This window comes from Aethina tumida, chromosome 1, assembly GCF_024364675.1.
Source record: "Aethina tumida isolate Nest 87 chromosome 1, icAetTumi1.1, whole genome shotgun sequence".
Taxonomy (NCBI): domain Eukaryota; kingdom Metazoa; phylum Arthropoda; class Insecta; order Coleoptera; family Nitidulidae; genus Aethina; species Aethina tumida.
Window position 1 is genome coordinate 9,197,281 of NC_065435.1, and position 22,307 is coordinate 9,219,587.

Genomic DNA, 22,307 nt, shown 5'->3' on the forward strand with positions numbered 1-22,307 from the left:
TTCTGCGTCGAATGGTGTGAAAATTAAAATAAAAAAGTTATTTAAAAGAGAAAAAAGGAGACAAAACATTATTAGCCCTTAATAGGATAGGTTTTTGTTTATGTTTATGATATACCTTCACAATTGTAGGTAATACACTTTTGTCACTCTAAAACCAACTAAGTATCCATCAAATTTTCAGAGGAAACATAAATACACTCAATTGAAAATAGAATAAGAAAACGTCCTAACAAGAGTCAACTCCCTTTATAGACGAACAAATTGAAAGAAGCAGTAAAAGAAATCCTTTCTTGTGTTCTAGGCAAATAAAAATGAATTGAGTCATACAATATCAGTGTTTCTAGTAGAACAATCAGACGTTGACTGAATGAACAAAACTTTCAAGAATGTATTTCAGTAAAGAAACGATTGGTATCAAAAAAGAATATTCGAACAAGACTTTCAACAAAATATATTAATTATCCTTCAGAATTTTGGCGATGAGTACTTTAGAGTAACGAGTTTAACAGAATAGGATGAGATGGTAAACAATACCTTCGTCGTTCTGCAAATAAAAATTTGGACCATAGGTACACTACAAAAACTTTGAAACACTGAGGAGGGAGTGTTATTGTATGGTATCCCTTTTCTTGGTATGGAATAGGACTATTTCATGTATGGGAAAATCATGAAAGATGTAACAGGACCATTTACCAACGATAATTTAGCAGTTACATGAATTTTTGTGCAAGATAATGATCCAAAGTTGTTCAAAACTGATTAAATGATAATCAAGTTGAGGTTCTCGATTGGCCTGTGCAAAGTCCGGATCTAAATCCATTTGAAAACTTATGAAACGACATGAAGTCTCGATTAAAACACCAAAAACCATCAAATGAATTGTGGTTATTAATTGAAGAGTCGTGGAATTTAATTTTAAACGACTGTAGTCAATGTCTGACAAAGGGTACCCAAAAATATTAAAAATTTTATTAAATTATGTATAAATTGTTTAATAAATATGTTTAAGATTTAATTTAAGTATGAATTATTTTAATATAGAACAAAATGAATATTCAAACTGAAAAAGGAATCGTTTTTTTTTTAATAATTTTAGATATTTTTTAATCCATCATATATAAAAAGCATATTTTGACAGATACAACACTCAAATATTTTTTATATGATAGTACTTTATGTATACATAACTTAATATAACAACATTAAGACAAAATCCATAATAATGTACATTTATTATTTATGAAAGGTGTCGACTTGCACACATTACGTTCACGTAAATAATTAATAAAAAAATTGCTCTGCCTGCTTATATTTATTATTTATAAAGGATGTCATCTATTTAAATAATGAATAACTGTTATTACTCAATATTTTATACTAGTCAATTAATAGATATTCTAAGTAATAGTGACCAAAACAAATGTGAGATTTCCTGGCAATTAAATAGTGACATAAAACCTGTCAGATATTTAAAAGCCACCTTTCGCATGTAATAATTTACTGAGACGCAAAAATTACAGATTTCTAAATTATCTACTTTATTATGTTTGTATTTATAGTTGGTAAAACTATTTTTATGTCTTACAATAAAATATCTATTAGGGGGTCAAAATGTAATCAACAATCCTGTGTATAATTTTTATGGAACCTTCTGTATATTATAAATTTAAACGTATTTCTTAAAAATGCAGAAATAATCAAACAAGCTTTATATAAAACTTTTTTTGTATCTCTTAAATAAAATAAATAATTCTGTATATATGTATATTTTTTAATGGAACCTACTGTATATTATAACGTATTTCGTAGATTTCCTGGCAATTAAATAGTGACATAAAACCTGTCAGATATTTAAAAGCCACCTTTCGTATATAATAATTTACTGAGACGCAAAAATTATAGATTTCTAAATTATCTACTTTATTATGTTTGTATTTATAGTTGATATTTATAGTATTTGTAAAAGGAGAATTTTTTACAATATCTGATTCTTCTGTTATTATTGGTACTGGTCATTCTAATTTTATTCTTTAAAAAATTGCCTATTCTATTAATTTTCAATCAAAATTATATTTTTTTTTTAATTTATAGTTTTTCATTGCTTTCTGTGTATTTAAATTTATTTACAGACGGTCTTTTACTTATTATAACCAAACCATCAATGTTCTATCAATATAAAACAAAAAGGACATTATAGAAAGTGTTAGTGTCAAATAAATATTACAGATTTAATCATTAAAAACCCAGATCAATTCAGAATTATATATATTTAAATGAAATCATCATTTAATAAATCATATTTATATCTATATAAAAAATTCTAATTAATAATTAATTAAATCAGATAAGTACGTTTAAATGAGTTTAATTTATCCGTTGTTTTGTGCTAAAAATAATATAAACGAGGGTAGTAATTTATGTGTTTGTGAAATGGTGGATGCGCCGGTTACAAACCACGAAATGCTTAGATTACGGTCGTAGCTATTTTTAATTGGCCGTTTGTATCCAGTTCCTTTTATTCCCTAATTTATTGCCGAAACTAGACCATCCACTTTTTCAGCAACTAATGCATTTCAGACATGAATCAAGCGAATGCAACAGCCCGCGTAAATTACCATCATCAATTCAAATTATACTTCCAAAACCAACCGAAGAATAATAACAGCAATTAAACTATTATAATTCCCTCATAATTCATCTAAGTAAATCCCTAATTAGCGAATAAAATAAATTGTGAACTGTATCAGTCATGCAATGGCGTATATTGATCAAACATGTGTTGAAAAAATGTCAACATTGACAATAGACGGCATTCGTCAGTTGAATTTTGGAAGGTTCAGACCTTTCGGTGCTGAAACGGGCAAATTCAAACAAACAATATGCTGATCTAAATTTGTGTTGTTGCGTGTTTAATACTTGATTTGAGTGTCGGATTTTATGCCTTGTCTGCCTTTCAATCATGGGTGATTTTGGTGAAGGTATGCCCCAATTTTAACTAATTTTATTTCAGGAAATATATCACATCAATATGGATGGATGTGTTGTGAATTCCGGGTGCTTTAACCTCAATTAATCGCCGCAAAATTGGGTTATGCTGGAAATAAACAAAAAACACGTGATGGGTGTTGATTTATTGGGTTCAATTTTAATGATTCACGAGAACGTTCTCTTAATTATCCCCATTTGTGGGTCTGATAATTCAATTTTTATTTAATTTTTTCTTGGTTTCTTTGTCTTTATATTTTAATTATATGCCTTTGTCGAGAGTGTACTTGCTTATTCATGGTGTTTTGCGCTGGAAATAAGTCAAATTAATTATCTAAATAAATTCCAGAAAACACCAGCATCTAATAAATCCCGCAATTATCATACACATTTGCGCATTTGCCAGTGCAAACGTAAAATAAATAAGGCCGAAGAATGAACGTGTGCTCATATGAGCATGCATGATGTAGTTCACGGCGATAATCTAGCAAAATGTAAATCCACGGAATTCCAAAAATAACAACAACATGACATGACCCAAGGGAACACCTTTCGAGAAACTTTAATTATGAAGCTATTAGTTTAGCTTCGTGCAATGTTTAAAAGCTACGCCGTTCCGTGTTTATCAGATTCTATTTCTGATAACGTTTTACACCAAAATGCTTTGCGAAAACTAAGCGATTTGCTCTCGCTGTGGGTCAGTTGTTGTTAAGCTTTGGGACGGGATCGTTCAATTTTTTTTATCACCTCTCTCGGTGGTGTTTGTTATCATGGAGGGGTGCGATCCCCTTCAGCACACCAGTATTTATCAGCGGCGGGAAGGTAAACGGGGGAAATTTAATTAATAATTTAAAAATTATGAGCTTTAACATAAAAATTATTTCCAGACAGCGACGACAGCGATGGAGAAGGAGGAATGGGTAATGTCAACAGGATAATCATGAGGCCTCCAGGTCACAGTGGCAAAGCGAAGCGAGGACACTTATGTTTTGATGCCTCGTTTGAGACAGGAAATTTGGGCAGGGTCGATTTGGTAAATGAATACGAGTACGATTTGTTCATACGACCGGATACATGTAGTCCACGATTAAGGTTTTGGTTTAATTTTACTGTGGACAACGTCAAACAGGATCAGGTACATGTTTCTTAATTAATTTTATTGGTCATTTTGTATCCAAAGATTTTTAGAGGGTTGTTTTTAATATTGTGAATATTAGTAAAGGCAGAAACTTATTTATGGACCAAATGACGCCCATTGTTAAATCCTCGAGTCGGTTAAAATGGTGAGTATTTATTAGTAGTGCATAAAATTAATTATACTTAAGTAAATAATTAGTTGTAGATGCTCATTGCTTGTTTAATTCACAGAAACTTATTATTATATTATTTTAATAATATACAGTAGTTGTCACCATTCTAGTAACTTTTTAAAATGTTAAATATTACAGCCATAAATCATTTATCTAATGTGAACTTTTAAAATAATATTAATTTACTATTGTTTTTACTATAAAATATAGTACATAGTTCAGAGTTATTGGTTATATTCTGACACCCTTATTATTTTATTTTATCATATGAGACTCAAAATAATAAAATAACTTTTTATAATGTTAAATATTTAATCCATAACTCTTTTTTTTTAATGTGACTGTTAAAATAATATTAATTTACTATTGTTGTTTTATACAGTATTATAAAAACTACAATATTCTTATTCTATAAAATGTTACATATATTTTTCTGAATTGAGCTGGACATAAATATAGCAACTTTAATTTGATGATTTGTGATATTTAATTTAACATTAACACTCTGTATAATATCCTTCTTGTTTTATAATTTTCCTATATTCCTTCAAGCTTCTTGAATTGCTGTAATTTCATTTAAATTTGTAAAAATTTTATGTCGAATTTGGTTATAAACGTGATCCCCTCTGTTCTCTATAGGGTTGATGTCTGGAATTTGAGAAGACAAAACATCAATCTTTTAACAAATCCTTCACAATTTTGGATTTGTGTTTGAGATGGTTTTCATGTTGAAACACATTTATTAAGAGCATCATTTCTTCAATATGTGGAAGCAAATTGTTGTTTAATGTACATGTACATAAATCAGTCTAAGGGGGGCTACGTCAAAAGAATTGAAGCATCCCTATAACCTAATTGAACCTCCACCACGTTCCACTGTTTCAGGGTTTTTCTTGTAGGTATGGTGTCAAACGTACCCCCATCACTAACTATCTTCTCACAGTCTTTGAACTAATTTCAGGAAGTCCCATTTCCTCCAGGTTGGCTTTAATTTCAGTTGACTATAAGATTGGATTGTTTTTTGACATTCGCATTATCCAGTTATCGATTTTCTTTTAAGTTTTTCGAACTCAGACAAATGTTTTCTTAACTACCATTTGGCCAATTTCTCTAAATTTTTTAATAATTCATAAAATGATTGACTTATTTAGCTGTAAATTTTTAGCCATCTCTTCTTGTTTCTCCTGGTCTTGGTTCCTATAATTTTATCAATTGAAAAATAAAAAAGCAGGCAATATTTTAAAGAATAAAATTAGATTGAGCAATAGACACAACAGTAATAGAAAAAACAATAGACATTATAGGTACTGCCATCCACTTCAGCACACTTTATATTTTTAATATACTTTAATAATAATTATTATGGCCACTACTTTACATTTAATGACAAAAAATAGAACATAGATTCTGTCGTCAAATTTAAATTAATTTTATTAAATCATTTATCTAATAAATTTATTTGATATGATACATATAATGTATTTGAAATTATTAATAAAATATGTCTATCACGACTGAATTTCTTTTCAGACAACGTATGACGAAACAATATGAATAATGCATAAAATAACACATTGTTAAGTAAATAATTAGTTGTAGATGCTTATTGTATGATTAACCACAAAATAAACGCGACTGTTGTACAAATATTACAGAAATGCAATTAACTCTCTTAATTAGCAGATTTTAATTCATTCTTAATAAAAAATTCTCTCAAATTAAGCTATTTCTTTGTATTTTTTGAAGCAATAGTACTAATTTTATTAGCTTCAATCATATGTTTATTCAAATTTTGTTAATTAATTAATATTACATATAAATAATACATTGATTTTTTTAGGCAACGCATACCGAAGCAGTTCGTTTTCTATCACAAGTCGCCTGCCCATCAGGGCCATTACGTTTTAAGTTTCTCATTCGGCTTCGACAAAGAGGACGACGTCTTTCAATTTGCGCTGGCTCCGCCGTACAGTTACTCTCGACTGCAGTCCGTCTTAAACGTGATTGAAAAGAAATCGGCGCATTTAAATGAAACGTTCAAACGAGAAGTCCTGGCCACCAGCATTGTGAGTTATTTACCTTCCGTCCCTTTCGCTTTTACTAACCGTGGCGTTTCAGCAAAAGAGAAAAATGGACCTGATAACGATCGGTTCTTTGGACCGGTTCAAGTCATCCACTAAAAGGAGGGTGGTGGCAATCATGGCTCGAGTGCATCCCGGTGAATCACCGGCCAGTTTTGTGTGCCAAGGTAAATTTCCAACAACAATTATCCATTCATATATTTCAAATAGTTTCCAGGTCTTTTGGAGCTGTTAATTAGCTCAAACGCTATAGCATCTATATTAAGACAACACGTGATATTTAAAATAATTCCGATGTTAAACCCGGATGGCGTTTTTCTGGGTAATTACAGAAGTACTGTGATGGGAACTGATTTGAACAGATCGTGGCATATAGCGAACAGTTGGTGCCACCCTACGATTAAAGCTGTGATAGACATGTTAATTACTTTAGATAAAAACAAAGTAAGTAGTTACTAATTACAAACTGTTTGCTGTTCAGAAAGAAACTTTGTAAAAATCCTCAACATGCCATTTTTTAGGAGTTTCAGTTAGATTTTATTGTTGATATACATGCACACTCCAGTTTGAAGGGATGTTTTATTTATGGAAATACTTACGATGATGTTTATAGGTCTATAATTACACAATATTTTACAAGTCACCAGTTGAATTTACTTTTTCTTCAGGTATGAAAGGCATATATTATTTCCCAAACTTCTATCAACAATCGCCGATGATTATATAGCAGAAAATACAATGTTTAATTCCGATAATAGTAAAATTGGAACTGCTAGAAGATATTTATGCTCTTTACTTAGCAATAAAGTTAATTGTTATACCTTTGAAGTTTCTATTTATGGTTATAAATTAAAAGGATCTGATGTTGTAATACCTTATACAGAAGAGAGCTGTATCCTTTACACTACTTAATTAAAATAGTCTCCATTCCATCGAAGCTACTTCCTGAACTTGAGCAGATATGAGATGTGGCAGAAATCTAGTGCGTACCTTTTTAGAATACTACCACAACACAGGGGCAATACCTCTGGAACTAACAGCAGAACCAACCACCAAAAAACGACCAAGGACACACCACCACAGAAGGAAACCAAGAGTTAGGTTCCAGCAAAGACCGATGACTAGTAGAACCCAAGCTCAGCTTCATTTCAAAAACCTCAGCATCAATTATGACAGCGAAACATCCTATGACGATTACACCTACAGCTACAGAAATTCGAGTCCTCAGAGGACATTCGACAAGATCAGCGAACAGTACAACTTGAAGAAGGGCGGAAAGGATTTCGAGCAAAGGTTTTACAGGAGCGACTCACCCTTGCCCACAGCCGTTATGGTGATGCCCGAGCCCAGTCTTTCGATAATTGATTTTAATATTATGAGCAGGAACGACATCGAAAAGGCCTCAAATTTGAACAGAAAAAGCGAGAAATATAGAAAATGAAATAAATTTGTTTTATTTGCCAAGTTAGCCATAAAAGAAACAATAGGTGATTATTCTATCATGTGCAGGGTCTTATGTAACTAAAACTAAATAAAATTCGTATTTAGAACTCAATTTTTATTTCATAATTTCAACTATATATAAAATTATAAAATTCGTAATACAATCAATGGGAAAACAATCGTACACCTTTTGAAGTACAGTTTTAAATCCTACTAGATAAGTTCCGTCCTCGTTTAGTTGTGCTACGACCCATAATATTTACATCAATTGTGTGTACAAGAACGACTTGAGTTCTAAAAAGAATATAATAACGTTATAAATTAACCAAATTAACATATAAAATTTACAGAAATAGAAAACCTATTGTTGGCACTAAAATGTGTAAGAATTATAATGAAATTTTAGTGAAATTTAGGAATTGTTTTCTTTTTCGGTCAACTCTTGGTATCTTGCATACATCAATTTCTTAACACAGTCTTTGTACGATTCTCCTGCTAAAGCTGTATAACCGGGCGTTTTGTTTCCCAAGCCCACTGTACTGCCATGATGTTCTGCCTATAATAAAACAAACAAATTAATTACAAATACAACAAAAACTTAAAACAATCTTACTTGAATAATCGTAGTCCGTCCTTGATTTTGTTTGCCTAGTCCTTGTCCCTCGGTCCATCCCATCTTTTGCAGAAGCCTATTTCCTACGTTCTCAGATCCAATGGGCTCAGACACGGAAGCTGAAGACACCGGCATCTCCAACTCCTTCGACTTCAAGTATTTCTCCTTCAACTTGCTGGGCTGCGGCTCGTCCGGGTCCCCGTACTTCATCCGTCTCTCCTTGGCTCTGTCCCTGTAAACGATCTTCTCCTTTCCGCTGTCCTTTTCGGCCTTCCTAGCCTTCTTGCGAGCTTCCAAGTTTTGTTTGTGTAGTGATGACAGTTTGGCGTGTTTCTTTAAGGCCTCGGCGGATCCTAATTGACGTTTACATAAGTTACAAATAAGTTTTGTATAATCTAGGTAATCACTTTCGTCGTCTTCGTCGGCGGATGATTCGCTTTCACCACCGTAAGCGGCTACCAAAGGTGTGGAAGTGGATGGAGTCGGGAGGTCCTCGGGTAATTCGTTTTTGAACGTGTGCATCTGATTGGAAATTTGGGCATTCTTCTTTTCCAACACTGCGAATCCGATGTCCGCTGAAGCACTGCTACTGGCTATCGAGTTGTCCACATAATTTCTAGCAGTAGAAGTTTCCTTCTTCTGATTAAGTGTCTTTGCCCATCTCTCCATGTCCTTGGCGATCTTTTTCGCCACCTTAACTTTATCGTGTTTCTCTATTTTAGGTTTCTTACAATCTGGTTCCTGAGAGTTTTCATTGTTTGATTGTACGGTCGACGAGGTGACCGTGCAATTGGCGTAATTGTCGTAGGTAGGGGCCAAGACGTACGTCATTTTCTCCTGATCCCAGTACAAATATTTCTGTATTACGCTGTTCCAGTAATAGTTAGAATTGGGGTCGTAATACAGACCGGTGGATGGATCGTACTGGTAACCAGTTTGCTTGTCGTACGTGTACTTGGACACATCAGGTACTGGATAACGTTTCCCATCGGTACCGCTGGGAATGGCCATGTGTGTCGTGTCGAAGAACGTCTTGTTGGCGTTCATCTGCTGGATCGCCGACTGTGCTACCGCCGCAGCTGCGTTGGCGGCATCCATCTGGTTTTCTTGGTGCAAAGTGATGGTATGCCCGGCGCTGATCTGTTGCGTGAAATAGCTGCGGTAGTACTCTATATAGGACATGTACTCCTGCGGCGTTTTGGCGTAGCGTCTGGCGGCGTATTCGGCCAAACTCTCGACGTCTGTCATTGCGTAGGTGCTGGGCACGGAGGCGTTGGGGAAAGCTGCGCTGTCGACTTGCGAGTAAGCTTTCTTGGTGTCGCCCATGTTGTATTTACAATAAGACAAAATTACAGTTTTACCGTCGATTGTGAGAGGATGGGGAAGACCGTTAAGTGCTCCGTAGATAGCCAGAGCGTCGATTGTGCTTTCGGTACCCAAGTAGCAGATCCCTCGGGATGTGGAGGTCAGCGGATCGCGTCCGATGCACACGGCTGACACTTGCTTCACCAGTTCGGGTATCACAGAATTAAGTACTGTCATCACAGAATCCTCCGTTGTTAAGGCGTCCAAGTTCCTCATCATTATTGCTGAAACAAGCCATAATTTATTAGAAACCAACGACAATTATGTTTAATTTGGTCGAGTTATTAGAACAGTTCAATTTAGGTTATGTCTCGAAAACGTCAAAAGTACTACTAATGTCAAGGTTAAGCTCACAACTCCCCCTGCATTGTTTATTAAAACAATTGATTTGAAGTAACTAGATTTAGTGTTATTCTTTTATTTTTGTTTATTTAATACGATTACTTGATCTAAATATACAAAAATAAAAGTCAAGTAGTCAGTATTCCAACTGGATCCAATAATCCAATAATTTATAATAATACTTAATATTATTTTTTATCAAATAACGGACCAAAATATTCAATAATAAAAATTTATGTTGGCATTTTGGACTACTTGTTTAAATCTAAACACTCATAAAAATATATAAAACTTACTTTTTGTAGCATATGTACAAATTTCATCACTTCCACTACCACCTTCTTCACTTTCCATTCTTGAGGCATGACACTTGAAGCAGTTGTCTCTTCTCTTGAAATTTTGGGCCCCACACTGCAACAAACAGTTGGTTATTGTTGTATTAACATTAATTAGTTGTGTCAGCTTACCTTTATACAAAACCAGTCAGCTGAAGCCTTATGCATTGCAGGTTTCTCCGACGTCGGCCCATCCTTCGGGATGCTGTACTGCATAATGGCACGGTACTGATCTTGCAGCATAAGCACGCCCTGAAAGGACAAATTAAAATCAAAATTGTATGATTGTTATCTACAACCCCTCTTAGCAAGAGACCTTTTCGCTTTCTAGAAAATTATTTATCGCAAAATAAAAAAAAAAACTAGGTTTTTGTTTAATGAAAAATATCAATTTCTTTTCTCTTGTTATGAATAGACCATCATCTTAAAAAAATCAAATCAAGCTGTAACATAACTAAACGGAACGTGTTCTTATTGAAACAGGCAGTTCGAATAGCTGACCAATGTACAGGGGTCTAATGTAATGACTTAAATTAAATAAAATGCGACTTCTCATAAATATACAGTACAACAAATACAAGGCATAAACAAGACTCAACAAAATTCAACAAGCTACAATTAACAACGTTAATTATTTTAAAATTTACCAAAGAAATATAGTTATACATATATAATTTACAACAGAATTATTGAACATATTTCTTTTATCCATTCTTCAACAAAAATATTACTACTAAGTACTGGTACAATATTAAAACAAGAAAAATAATTAAATTAATACAAGCAGACATTCAGAGAAGTTAAATTTTACTAGAAAATTACTGTTGCTTACTGTTTTATAACAATTTTGGTGGAAAAAAATTATATTTGAACATGAAAAATATGTGATATTTGTAATGCAAATTGAATTTTGTTAAGCAGCAATTAATGACAAAATTAAATTACATAGAATATAGGTATACAAGAGTAACTTAATTTAATACATTATTAAGGTAAATAAAAACTAACTATTAACAACATTATACCTTTATCCTATAGACTTCAACTACATTTTTATTAGTAGTAATTTATTTCTAATATTTGGAATAAAATAGTGGATTATTAGGAAAATGATCCCTCAAATTATTATTAATACAAAATTGTATTTCAGGAGGATGTTTCCAATAAACCCACTACTTATAAATAAAATGTTCATAAATATAATTATATAGTAAGGTAATTATTTTTAAAATTTGGGTAGTATGTAAAGTTACATTTACAAACATTTCTTTATCACAAAACTATGATATATAAAGTAAAGAAATAAGAAATATGCATTAATTGCATATTAAAAGAAACTGTCAAAATGATTTTATCAAAAAATAAAAGAAGCAATTAAGACCCCTGTAGAATTGTAAACAAAGCGTTGAACGTTTAAAAGATGACAGCCTAATGTACAAATTAATAAAAGTTCATACTTATCAGCACTGCAAACACAGGATGTCCCAAAAATACCTTAAAAAAAGTCAAAGCAGATTTATCGATCATCTCCCAATCAACAAACCAGCAATGGCCCAATACTAAATAAATTTGTTACGACCTGTATGCTTTGGAGACGTTTTATATTGATTCAAAATATAGAAGTAGGATTCTTCTTTAATCTAAGATACCTGTTTCATGTCCATCCATCGTATGGCCTCACCAAGCGATCCAAACTCGACAAAGGCGAAACCACGTGACGCACCTAAACAGCACAATGAATACCAATAGAACCCGACCATAACAGAATATACAAATGGCCCAATGGTCAAAAAAAAGAATGTTTTCTTTTTATATTTATTTTGTAAAGTCCAAGGGGGTAAGATCTAATTACCTGTGTCTTTTTTGCGGATCAGCCTGATATCCTTTGGCATCAGTCCACATTGTATGATGTTCTGTCTTATCTACAACACAGATTACGTTTGTATTTGCAGGTTTTGTGAGTTAGGAGGTAGTGGTGATCTTACATCGTTCTCGGTGATATGCTGGGCCAGTCCCCTGATCATGATAGTGTTGTTGGGCGGCTGGCTCTTGTACCCGATAATTTCGGAACCGCTAGCCCCAATGATAGCGCCATTCGGACTTCTTTCACTGTCAAAATCAATTATAAGGCATAAGTAAAAACATTGTCTAAATATCAGTGAAATCCATTCCGAATATCGTAATACCTATCACTGTCTCTATCATCGTCCCTATATCTGTCGCGGTCACGCAGTTTCCGGTCTTCCGATTTACGTTCCCAGCGTGAACCGCTGCGAGATCTACGTCTACGATGGTGGTCCCGGTCCTCGCGCCGCCGATGGTAACGGCCGCGTTCCCGGTCGCGGCCGTAATCGCTCGGACTGCGGGACCGGCTCGATCTGTCGTTGTCCCACGACTGTTCACGTTCCCGTCTGTATTCGCGGTCGCTGTCGTAGTCGCTGCCGTTCCTCGGCCTGTCCTCTCTGTCGTGATCTAAAATTAAAAATATTATTTATTCAACTATAAATATAATTATTATTATTCTAATGGCTTTTTACTTTATGGTCTTTCATTGCTCTCTGTGAATTTGTCTTTTATAATTATTTAATAAGTGAAACTGTTAGAAAAATTATAATTCAGTGCTACGACTGAGAGAGAGATACCAGAAGAAAGTAGTTCAAGGACTTTGAGAAGATAGTTAGTGGATGGGGGTTCGTTTGACCCCAGACCTACAAGCAAATCCTGGTTTCTACTAAAAATGTGTCCAGTTTTGTCTTACTTAGGATCTCATTCACTGTAATACAGTGTCAATGTTAAATTAAATAACTAAACATAAACTATCACAAGAAATTTAAAAAAAAACTGCAATTTGTAAAAAATAAATATATAAAGAAGTTCCTATAATAATGACCACTAGTGTAAATATAAGTGAAAACTACATAAAGAAGTACTTTTTTAATGGTTATCCAGATAATTATAGAAATTTGATAATTATCTTATATTCATCATAAATTTGGGTTTTTAGAATCTTCACAAATGTTAGTTATTAAACAATAAATTAAGAAATCCTGCAATTTTGTAAAAAATAAATATATAAAGTTCCTATAATAATGACCACTACTATAAATATAAGTGAAAATTACATAAAGAAGTAATTTTTAATGGTTATTCAGATAATTATGGAAATTTGATAATTATCTTAAATTCATCATAAATTTGGATTTTTAGAAGCTTCACAAATGTTAGTTATTAAACAAGAAATTAAAAAATCCTGCAATTTGTAAAGAATAAATATATAAAAAAGTTCCTATAATAATGACCACTACTGTAAATATAAGTGATAACTACATACAGAAGTAATTTTTAATGGTTATCCAAATAATTACAGAAATTTGATAATTATCTTAAATTCATCATAAATTTGGGTTTTTAGAACCTTCACAAATGTTAGTTATTAAACAAGAAATTAAAAAATCCTGCAATTTGTAAAGAATAAATATGTAAAAAAGTTCCTATAATAATGACCACTACTGTAAATATAAGTGAAAACTACATAAAGAAGTAATTTTTTAATGGTTATCCAGATAATTATGGAAATTTGATAATTATCTTAAATTCATCATAAATTTGGGTTTTTAGAACCTTCACAAATGTTAGTTATTAAACAAGAAATTAAAAAATCCTGCAATTTGTAAAAAATAAATATATAAAGAAGTTCCTATAATAATGACCACTACTGTAAATATAAGTGAAAACTACATAAAGAAGTAATTTTTTACTGGTTATCCAGATGATTATGGAAATTTGATAATTATCTTAAATTCATCATAAATTTGGGTTTTTAAAACCTTCACAAATGTTAGTTATTAAACAAGAAATTGAAAAATCCTGCAATTTGTAAAAAATAAATATATAAAGAAGTTCCTATAATAATGACCACTACTATAAATATTAAGTGAAAAATACATAAAGAAGTAATTTCTTTAATGGTTATCCAGATAATTATGGAAATTTGATAATTATCTTAAATTCATCATAAATTTGGGTTTTTAGAACCTTCACAAATATTAGTTATTAAACAAGAAATTAAAAAATCCTGCAATTTGAAAAATATAAATATACAAAGAAATAGTTAAAATAGTTCTTTATTTTAAACTTTTAGTTCCCATTTTAGAATATTTTTAATTTATTCAAAAATATATTAAAATTTAAACAACATTTATTTGTTTACAGCATTTAAAACCAACGTTGTGCTCAAAAGGTTAAGCAAATAATATAGTTAGTATTAAATAAAAAGTAATAAATATATTTTAAACAAAACATTTTAGTTCCAACGCCCACAACTTCACTGTGAAACATAAAGAGGGCGGTATTTTTCAAATATACACAATTAGTGCGGTGCAAGTGACCTATCAACCTGCTGATGATTAGTGATTTAATTAATAGTATTAAATGTTCACTTTAGTCAATATTCCGCAGAGAGAAAGAACTAAGTACTAAGTCTAATTTTATACTCCGGAACTAGAAAATGTGACGTGGGAACACATATATTGATGGCAAAAGTTGAGGTTACGTACCCCAAAATTATGATAGATCAAACCACAAACGATTAACTTACTTTTACAAACGATTCATTAAAAAAGTGATTCTTGTGACTCTGCCGCGACAAAATAACAACAAAAAGTGCGCTTACTGATAGATAAGACTTATTACTTTAGAAAATGTGCTTTTATTTTAAATGTGACACAAAAAATGGGACATGAGAACATCTATTGATGGCAAAAGTTTGAGGTTATGTTCCCCAAAGTTACGGTAGATCAAACCACAAACAATTAACTAACAGACGATTCATTAAAAAGTGATTCTTGTGAGTGTGCTTCACAACAAATAAGCAAAAGTACATTCAAATAAACGGAAGCAACTAATAAGAAAATAGATATAATAAAATTCACAAACCAGTGCGTGCCGAACGTTTCGTCATTTCTTCGGTGTCTTCCTATTCTATCTCGATGTATTATGACAGAATGTGGACGTCTGTTTGACTTAGAAAGGCTGCCGCGATTTTACGAAACTGACGTGGAATCCCGGGTTGTGCAAAACGCGTGCATAGTAACGGTCAAAAGAGTACGGCGCGTGCGGCGCGTAAAGGTGCGCGGTGCATCAACGCGGCATTAACTTGCGCAATGGTTGTGTGAGGTTATGCTCGTCTGTATTTGGAGGCCGATTTAATGGAGATTAAATGTAAGTTTATTTTATTAACTATGCTCAGATGTTCATCAGTAGTGTGAGTATTGAACGTTGCAATAAAAAGTTGATATATTGTAGTGTACAATATGTTTTTTACTTAATTAATCATCGATAAAGGTTAGCTTCGTTTATCGGAAGGCAGTTTTGAGGTTGTCGTTGGAAAAACAAATGGCAGATAATATGAGTAAATTAATACGAAATTAATATTCAATTTTATCTTCAAAAATATTGTAGTTTTTTATTAATTTGTAAACTTTGGGGCACACTTTGTTTAAACATGGAAACATAATATTTTAATTGTTTGTATTAATTATATGGTATTTTCACATATTTTCCACATTTACCCAATTATTTAAAGAATTTAGTTTAAAATAAGAAATGTGGTTTTTATATCTATGGTTTTATTAATGTGTTTTTTAAGTGAATTGTACCTTCAAAAATAAAATATTGCTACTTTTTAAGCAACAAATTTTTTTAAATATATATTAATTTGTAAACTGTGACCACAATATTTTATTTGTTTTTATTAACTATATGGTATTTTCAGATGTTTTCCACATTTTATCCAATTATTTGGATAATTTAGTTGGTTAAAAAATAAGAAATGTGGTTTTTATATCATAGATTTATTAATGTGATTTTTTAAAGTGAATTTTGAATAAGATATTGTTGTTTTTTAAACAAAAAAAAATTCTTTAGATTTTTATTAATTTGTTAAACATGGAAATATACTAGTTTAATTGTTTGTATTAATTATATGGTATTTTTTCAGGTATTTTCCACATATTAAATTATTTGGATAATTTAGTTGATTAAAAATATGAAATGGACTTTTTATGTCACAGATTTGTTAATGTGATTTTTTAAAGAAATTTGATTAAATAGATTTATAAATATTTTGAAATATGTTTTATTTTGATAAGTAATATAACTATTTCAAATTTATTTTACCTTACACAAAATAAACGACATTCCATTTCTTGCAAAATTTTTACTAATTCAGTCTTAATTTATCTATTGCCAAACACAGTAAAATGCCTCAAAGAAGACCTTTTTCTAAAATTTTGCTGCTATAATTGTTGTGTGTATGACAACAGTTCAATTCAGTGGCAATAATAGAACTTTCCTATTTACATCATATTTAATTACTGAATGAATGAAACAAATCTTTAGGTGAAACAAATGTAGGCCCATTCCTACTAATTGCAATAATGGAATTTAATACGCATTGTCCATTGTTAGTGGCAACAAGAGGGGAGTATGTTATGTCCACTCAATTATATACTTTTTAACATTTCATTTATATATTTATTTTAACTAAACTTATTGTAAAAATTAATTCATGAAGTATTTTAAGTTATATCCTCGGACATTTTTTATATTTTATTTAATTACTTAGTGAATTTAATTTTATTTAATTCTCTTATTTTATGACATTTGATATTTGAAGGATGCTAAATTCGATATATAAGTTTATTTATAATTTTTTTTATTATAAAAATTCTAGGAATGTTTCCATCTTAAATTGGCCCCTTATTTATCAAAAGGTTTTCGATTTCTACTTTCTTTACAAAAACTGGTAAATTTTAACAGTTAGTTGATATAGTTTTTTTTTAAAAAAAAGTGCCCATAAATTCAACTCGTATCGTCTTTACTTGAAGACAGATGTAATGACATTACGTACTATTATGTCTAACAGTTCAACGAAAGATTTTAACTAACACATAATAATATGTGACATTTCTTTGGACAGAAATAAATTATTTGAAAATATAACCTTAAACATTCAAGATGACAGTACAATTTATAAACTTATTACTGTAGACAACTGAATGTATTAATTTCGAATATAATTGATTTGAATACGTTTTATGTACATTTCCAACAGTACTCATTTACATATTAGTTCCACAGTCTATGGTTTAAAAAATTTCTAGACAATTTACATACAATTAGTAAATAAGTTTGGTATTCTATTAAAACTAAACTATCTACAGTTATACACCTTTAAACACTTAATTTTAAGCATACAATTTGACTCTTTCCTCCAATTATAAATAAATGTACTATTTTAGAACGAAATTTACGTCAAAATAACGGTAAATTTGCAACAATGGTCAGTTTTTTTGTATAATGTTTAGATATTTACATAAATTACTTGAGAAAATTACTTGTTTTTAGTCAATTTCCATAATAAACTTAGATTTAAACAAACTTTGGGATTGTAGAACAGCCTACACATGTCTATTTGTATCTTATAGACAATTTCAAGCTACTGAAAACATTTTTCCGAATCACAAAATAAGAATTTTATACGTGCTGTTTCGTATTCTGTTTTTTAGTATAACAATTTTTTTTTTAATTTACATTTGGTAAATATGGTTATCTATAAAAACTAATCTATGTACTGTTATACAACCTTCAAACACTTAATTTTAAGCATACAATTTAACTCTTTTCTCCAATTATTAAAAGAGGCAACTAAATGTACTTTTTAAAAGAAAATTTATGTTAATATAACGGTGAATTTGCAACAATGGACAGTTTTTTGTAATGTTAAGGCAGCTATATAAATTACCAGATAAAATTTTATTGTGTGTATCTTTTTACATCATATAAAAGTATACAAAATTACTTGTTATTAGTTAATTTCCATAATAAAATTAGATTTAAACAAACTGTGGGATTATAGAACAGTCTACACATGTATATTTATATCTTAAACATAGTTTCAAGTTAATGAAAACATTTTTCAGCATCACAGAATGAAAATGTTGTGTTTTTAAGTATAATAACAAACATATTTTTTTAATATATTTGTATACGTTTTATGCAAATTTCCAACAGTAATCATTTAGATATTAGTTCCACAAACCGAGTACTAATTACACGTAGTTAATAAGTCTGATAGTTTATAAAAACTAAACTATGGACGTTTATAATAACCTTTAAACACTTAATTTTATGCATACACTTTGACTCTTTTGTCCAATTATTATATGAAGCAAATAAATGTATATTTTAGAGGGAATTTTACGTTACTATACCTGTATATTTGCCACAATGGGCATATTTTTGTAACGTTTAGGTAGATATATAAATTACTTAATAAAATTTTATTGTGTGAATTTTCTTACATCACATAAACTCAGATTTAAACAAATTTTGGGTTTGTAGAATAGTCTACAAATGTATATGTGTACCTTATAGACAACTGAAAACATTTTTCAGCATCACATAATGAAAACGTTCCACGTGCAGTTTCGTTTTGTGTTTTTGTAGTATAATAACCTCAAATGTATTTATATATTAGTGTTTTTAAACCATAAATGCGGTGTCAATAAAATTTTACAATTTTAACCTAACAAAATTAGTTCAACCAGGCTTCCAGAAGATGGCAACAAAAACAATGTATTAAAATTCCTTTTTCTTTTAATTTAACAAATTAACACACTTATAAACTTCTAGTTGTTAATAACTAGAGCGTACACAACCAGTTTGTAAAAAGAAAAACCTATTTAAACGTACACAGAGGTGCACAATCTTTTTTAAACAACGTCTGAAAACCGTTGTCACAAGGTCAATTTAATTTGACACGCGTATGATTTTAACAATTTTGACGTGATACTTACAGGATTTCTTATGATGCCTCCTATAATGCGGTGGCGATCTCGACGCCGATCTGCTTTTGTAACGATAATTCGGCGAGTCTCTTTGGTAGTCCGGGGAGATGCTCATGCTTCGGCCCCGCGGCGAATAATCCCTCAGCTTGTCCATCGTGTTTCCTGACTACAAACCTTGTGAATTCGTCATGAAAATATCGAACGACACACAATTTGTTGTATTTCGTCGAAATATGGCGTCACACTCATATAAAATCACTTATCGACGATACGCAGGACGTTTGCATTGGTTTCACTGAAGCAGTCAATTGGCGACTTGATTAAGGGACCCGTTTCCGTTTTAACTAATATTTATAAACGTGCGTACGGGGCTTTTTAGTAAAAAAATCTTTGTTCACTGCATAACACTGACAATCGAGCTATTACTAAAATTGGTAGTTGATTGCGCGCATGTCAGATGTAGCCTGTTTGTGTGACCGGTATCTGATTGTGGAAAACGGCTGTTCGTCGAGGCCTTACCTGTGGCGGAACAAAGGTCTAACAACACGCCCGACGCTGGCTGTGCGCTTAATCCATGTGGTTTTTGTCATTTTACCTAAGGGACGGCGGTCTAGGCAACTCAGATTGCACGATGGGTTCCAGGATTTGTATACTCTGATGGTTACATGCTTCCTAAATTAAATTCTTAATTGTCTGAGCAAGATGCGCACTTTGTTTTGTTGCCTTCGGGTCTCCAATTGGCACTTTGGGAAGACGACACAGTGGTGGCTGTTCAAAATTTCTAGAGATTTTTCATAATTAATTGTTTGAATTAATTAAATACAAATCAATATGTCCTAAATTTAAATACAAGAAACTGCTGCAATATTAAATAAATTGATTAAAATTTGACCACATTAAATTAAATTGGAATGTAGGTATATATTTTATCTTAGGCTTGGTCTTTAATGTGATAATTTAAGTTATTCAGATATATATTAACATAAGTAGCTATATTATTTACCTGCAAAGAGCACCCTAATTTAATATTCGATATTTTGATTTATTAAAAATTGTCGGATTTTTTAAATAAAACATGAAAGTTATTACATTGAATTTAGATCAGTAAAATATTGTTTGAACACTGATAAAACGTTTTATTCTGTACACTTAAGTTAAATAAATTTTATAGGACGAAATATCTAATAGGTCAAGTAAATAGATTACTTAACTTTTTATAAATTGTAGAAATGAAAAAATAAAAAAGGAAACGAATATGAATAATCATAGGATAAAATCGACAATCAAAAATTGTTACTTTTTAAACAACAAAATTATTTTAAATATTTATTAATTTGTAAACTTTCGGAACATTTTTTATTTATTAATTTAACATAGAAACAATATTTTAATTGTTCGTATTAATTATATAGTATTTTCAGATATTTTCCACATTTTATCTAATTATTTGGCTAATTTAGTTGATGAAAAAATAAGAAATATGATTATTATATCACAGATTTATATAATGTTATTTTTTAAGTGAATTTTACTTTCAAAAATAAAATGTTGCTTTTTAAATTTATTTAAATATTTATTAATTTATAAACTTTGGGCACATTTTTAGTTTATTAATTTAACATGAAAATAATATTTTAGTTGTTTGTATTAATTATATGATATTTTTAGATATTTTCCACATTTTACCCAATTATTTGCATAATTTAGTTGATTAAAAAATAAGAAATATGGTTTTTATATCACAGATTTATTAATGTGATTTTTAAAGTGAATTTTACCTTCAAAAATAAAATGTTGCTTTTTGAACAATTTTTTTTTTAATATTTATTAGTTTGTAAACTATGGGCACATTTTTGTTTATTAATTTAACATGGAAATAATATTTTAATTGTTTGTATTAATTATATGGTATTTTCAGATATTTTACACATTTTATTAAATTATTTGGATAATTTAGTTGATTAAAAAATAAGAAATGTGGTTTTTATATCATAGATTTATTAATGTAATTTTTTTAAGTTAATTTTACCTTCAAAAATAAAATATTGTTGGTTTTTTAAACATTTTTTTAAATATTTATTAGTTTGAAGACTGTGAGCACATATTTTGTTTAATAATTTAACTTGGAAACAATATTTTAATTGTTTGTATTAATTATATGATATTTTTAGATGTTTTCTACATTTTACACACAATTATTTGAATAATTTAGTAGATTAAAAAATAAGAAATGTGGTTCCTCATTTTACCTAATTATTTAGATAATTTAATTCATTAAAAAATGAGAAACATGACATTTATATTACAAATTGATTAATGTGATTTTTTAAGTAAAATTTAGCCTTTAAAAATAAATTATATGGTATTGTCAGATATTTTCTATATTTTATTCAATGATAATATCTGAGATAATTTAGTTGTTTAAAATATAAAAAATGTTTTTATATGACATATTTATTAATGTGATTTTTTAAAGAAATTTGACTAAATTTAAGATTTAAAAATATTTTGAAATATGTCTTATTTTGACGATTATATTATATGAATATTTACAGCTCTAGACGGTCACTATTTTAAATTTATTTTACTTTTTACAGATTCAGTAGACAAAAAAATAAACGATACTTTTTTGTAAAATTGTTGTTTCCAAAAATCGTATTTTATGGATTTAAACACATTTTATTTAGTTCATTCTTAATTTATTTGTTGTTAAACACCGTAAAATTCCTCAAAGAATACTTCTTCTTCTGATTATTTTGTTACACAGAGGGTAATGAAGGACCATAAAGTAAAAAATTGATATAATTTTGATCACTGAAAAATAAAAAATACGCAATTTTTTAAAGAATAAAATATTATTATTAAAACAATATTATTAAATAAAACTAGGGTGCAAAAATCTATTTAATTTTTCGTAGGAAGGTTTTTCCCAGTGTACAAAATATCTTCAAAGAAGTGAAGAGACTAAAAATAATGAATCAATA

At 30.2% G+C, this 22,307-nt stretch overlaps 2 protein-coding genes across 5 annotated transcripts; one reads left to right on the forward strand and one right to left on the reverse strand.

Annotated features, from left to right (window-relative positions):
* The first annotated feature begins 2,859 nt into the window (after positions 1–2,859).
* Positions 2,860–7,885, forward strand: LOC109596334 (cytosolic carboxypeptidase 6). The gene is made up of 9 exons (XM_049961224.1): positions 2,860–2,978; positions 3,873–4,120; positions 4,174–4,268; positions 6,136–6,361; positions 6,414–6,543; positions 6,594–6,820; positions 6,898–6,989; positions 7,045–7,268; positions 7,336–7,885. Exons 1-9 carry the CDS (start codon positions 2,960–2,962, stop codon positions 7,815–7,817), a joined length of 1,743 nt encoding a protein of 580 aa, XP_049817181.1. The 5' UTR covers positions 2,860–2,959; the 3' UTR covers positions 7,818–7,885.
* A 28-nt stretch (positions 7,886–7,913) lies between these two features.
* Positions 7,914–19,861, reverse strand: LOC109596344 (RNA-binding protein 5). 4 transcript variants are annotated; one of them, XR_007547019.1, is made up of 10 exons: positions 19,333–19,831; positions 12,661–12,946; positions 12,460–12,583; positions 12,327–12,396; positions 12,124–12,197; positions 10,607–10,726; positions 10,436–10,550; positions 8,433–10,021; positions 8,168–8,375; positions 7,914–8,113 (listed from the first exon to the last, which is right to left on the reverse strand). XR_007547019.1 is itself a non-coding variant. In XM_049961222.1 (10 exons), exons 2-10 carry the CDS (start codon positions 19,475–19,477, stop codon positions 8,232–8,234), a joined length of 2,667 nt encoding a protein of 888 aa, XP_049817179.1. In that variant the 5' UTR covers positions 19,478–19,497; positions 19,843–19,861; the 3' UTR covers positions 7,914–8,231. The 4 variants fall into 4 exon arrangements, 3 of the variants coding, with proteins under 3 accessions (XP_049817179.1, XP_049817180.1, XP_019867427.2); XM_049961222.1 differs by adding an exon at positions 19,843–19,861 and having other exon boundaries at positions 7,914–8,375; positions 19,333–19,497; XM_049961223.1 differs by having other exon boundaries at positions 7,914–8,375; positions 8,433–8,785; positions 8,840–10,021.
* Positions 19,862–22,307: the final 2,446 nt, after the last annotated feature.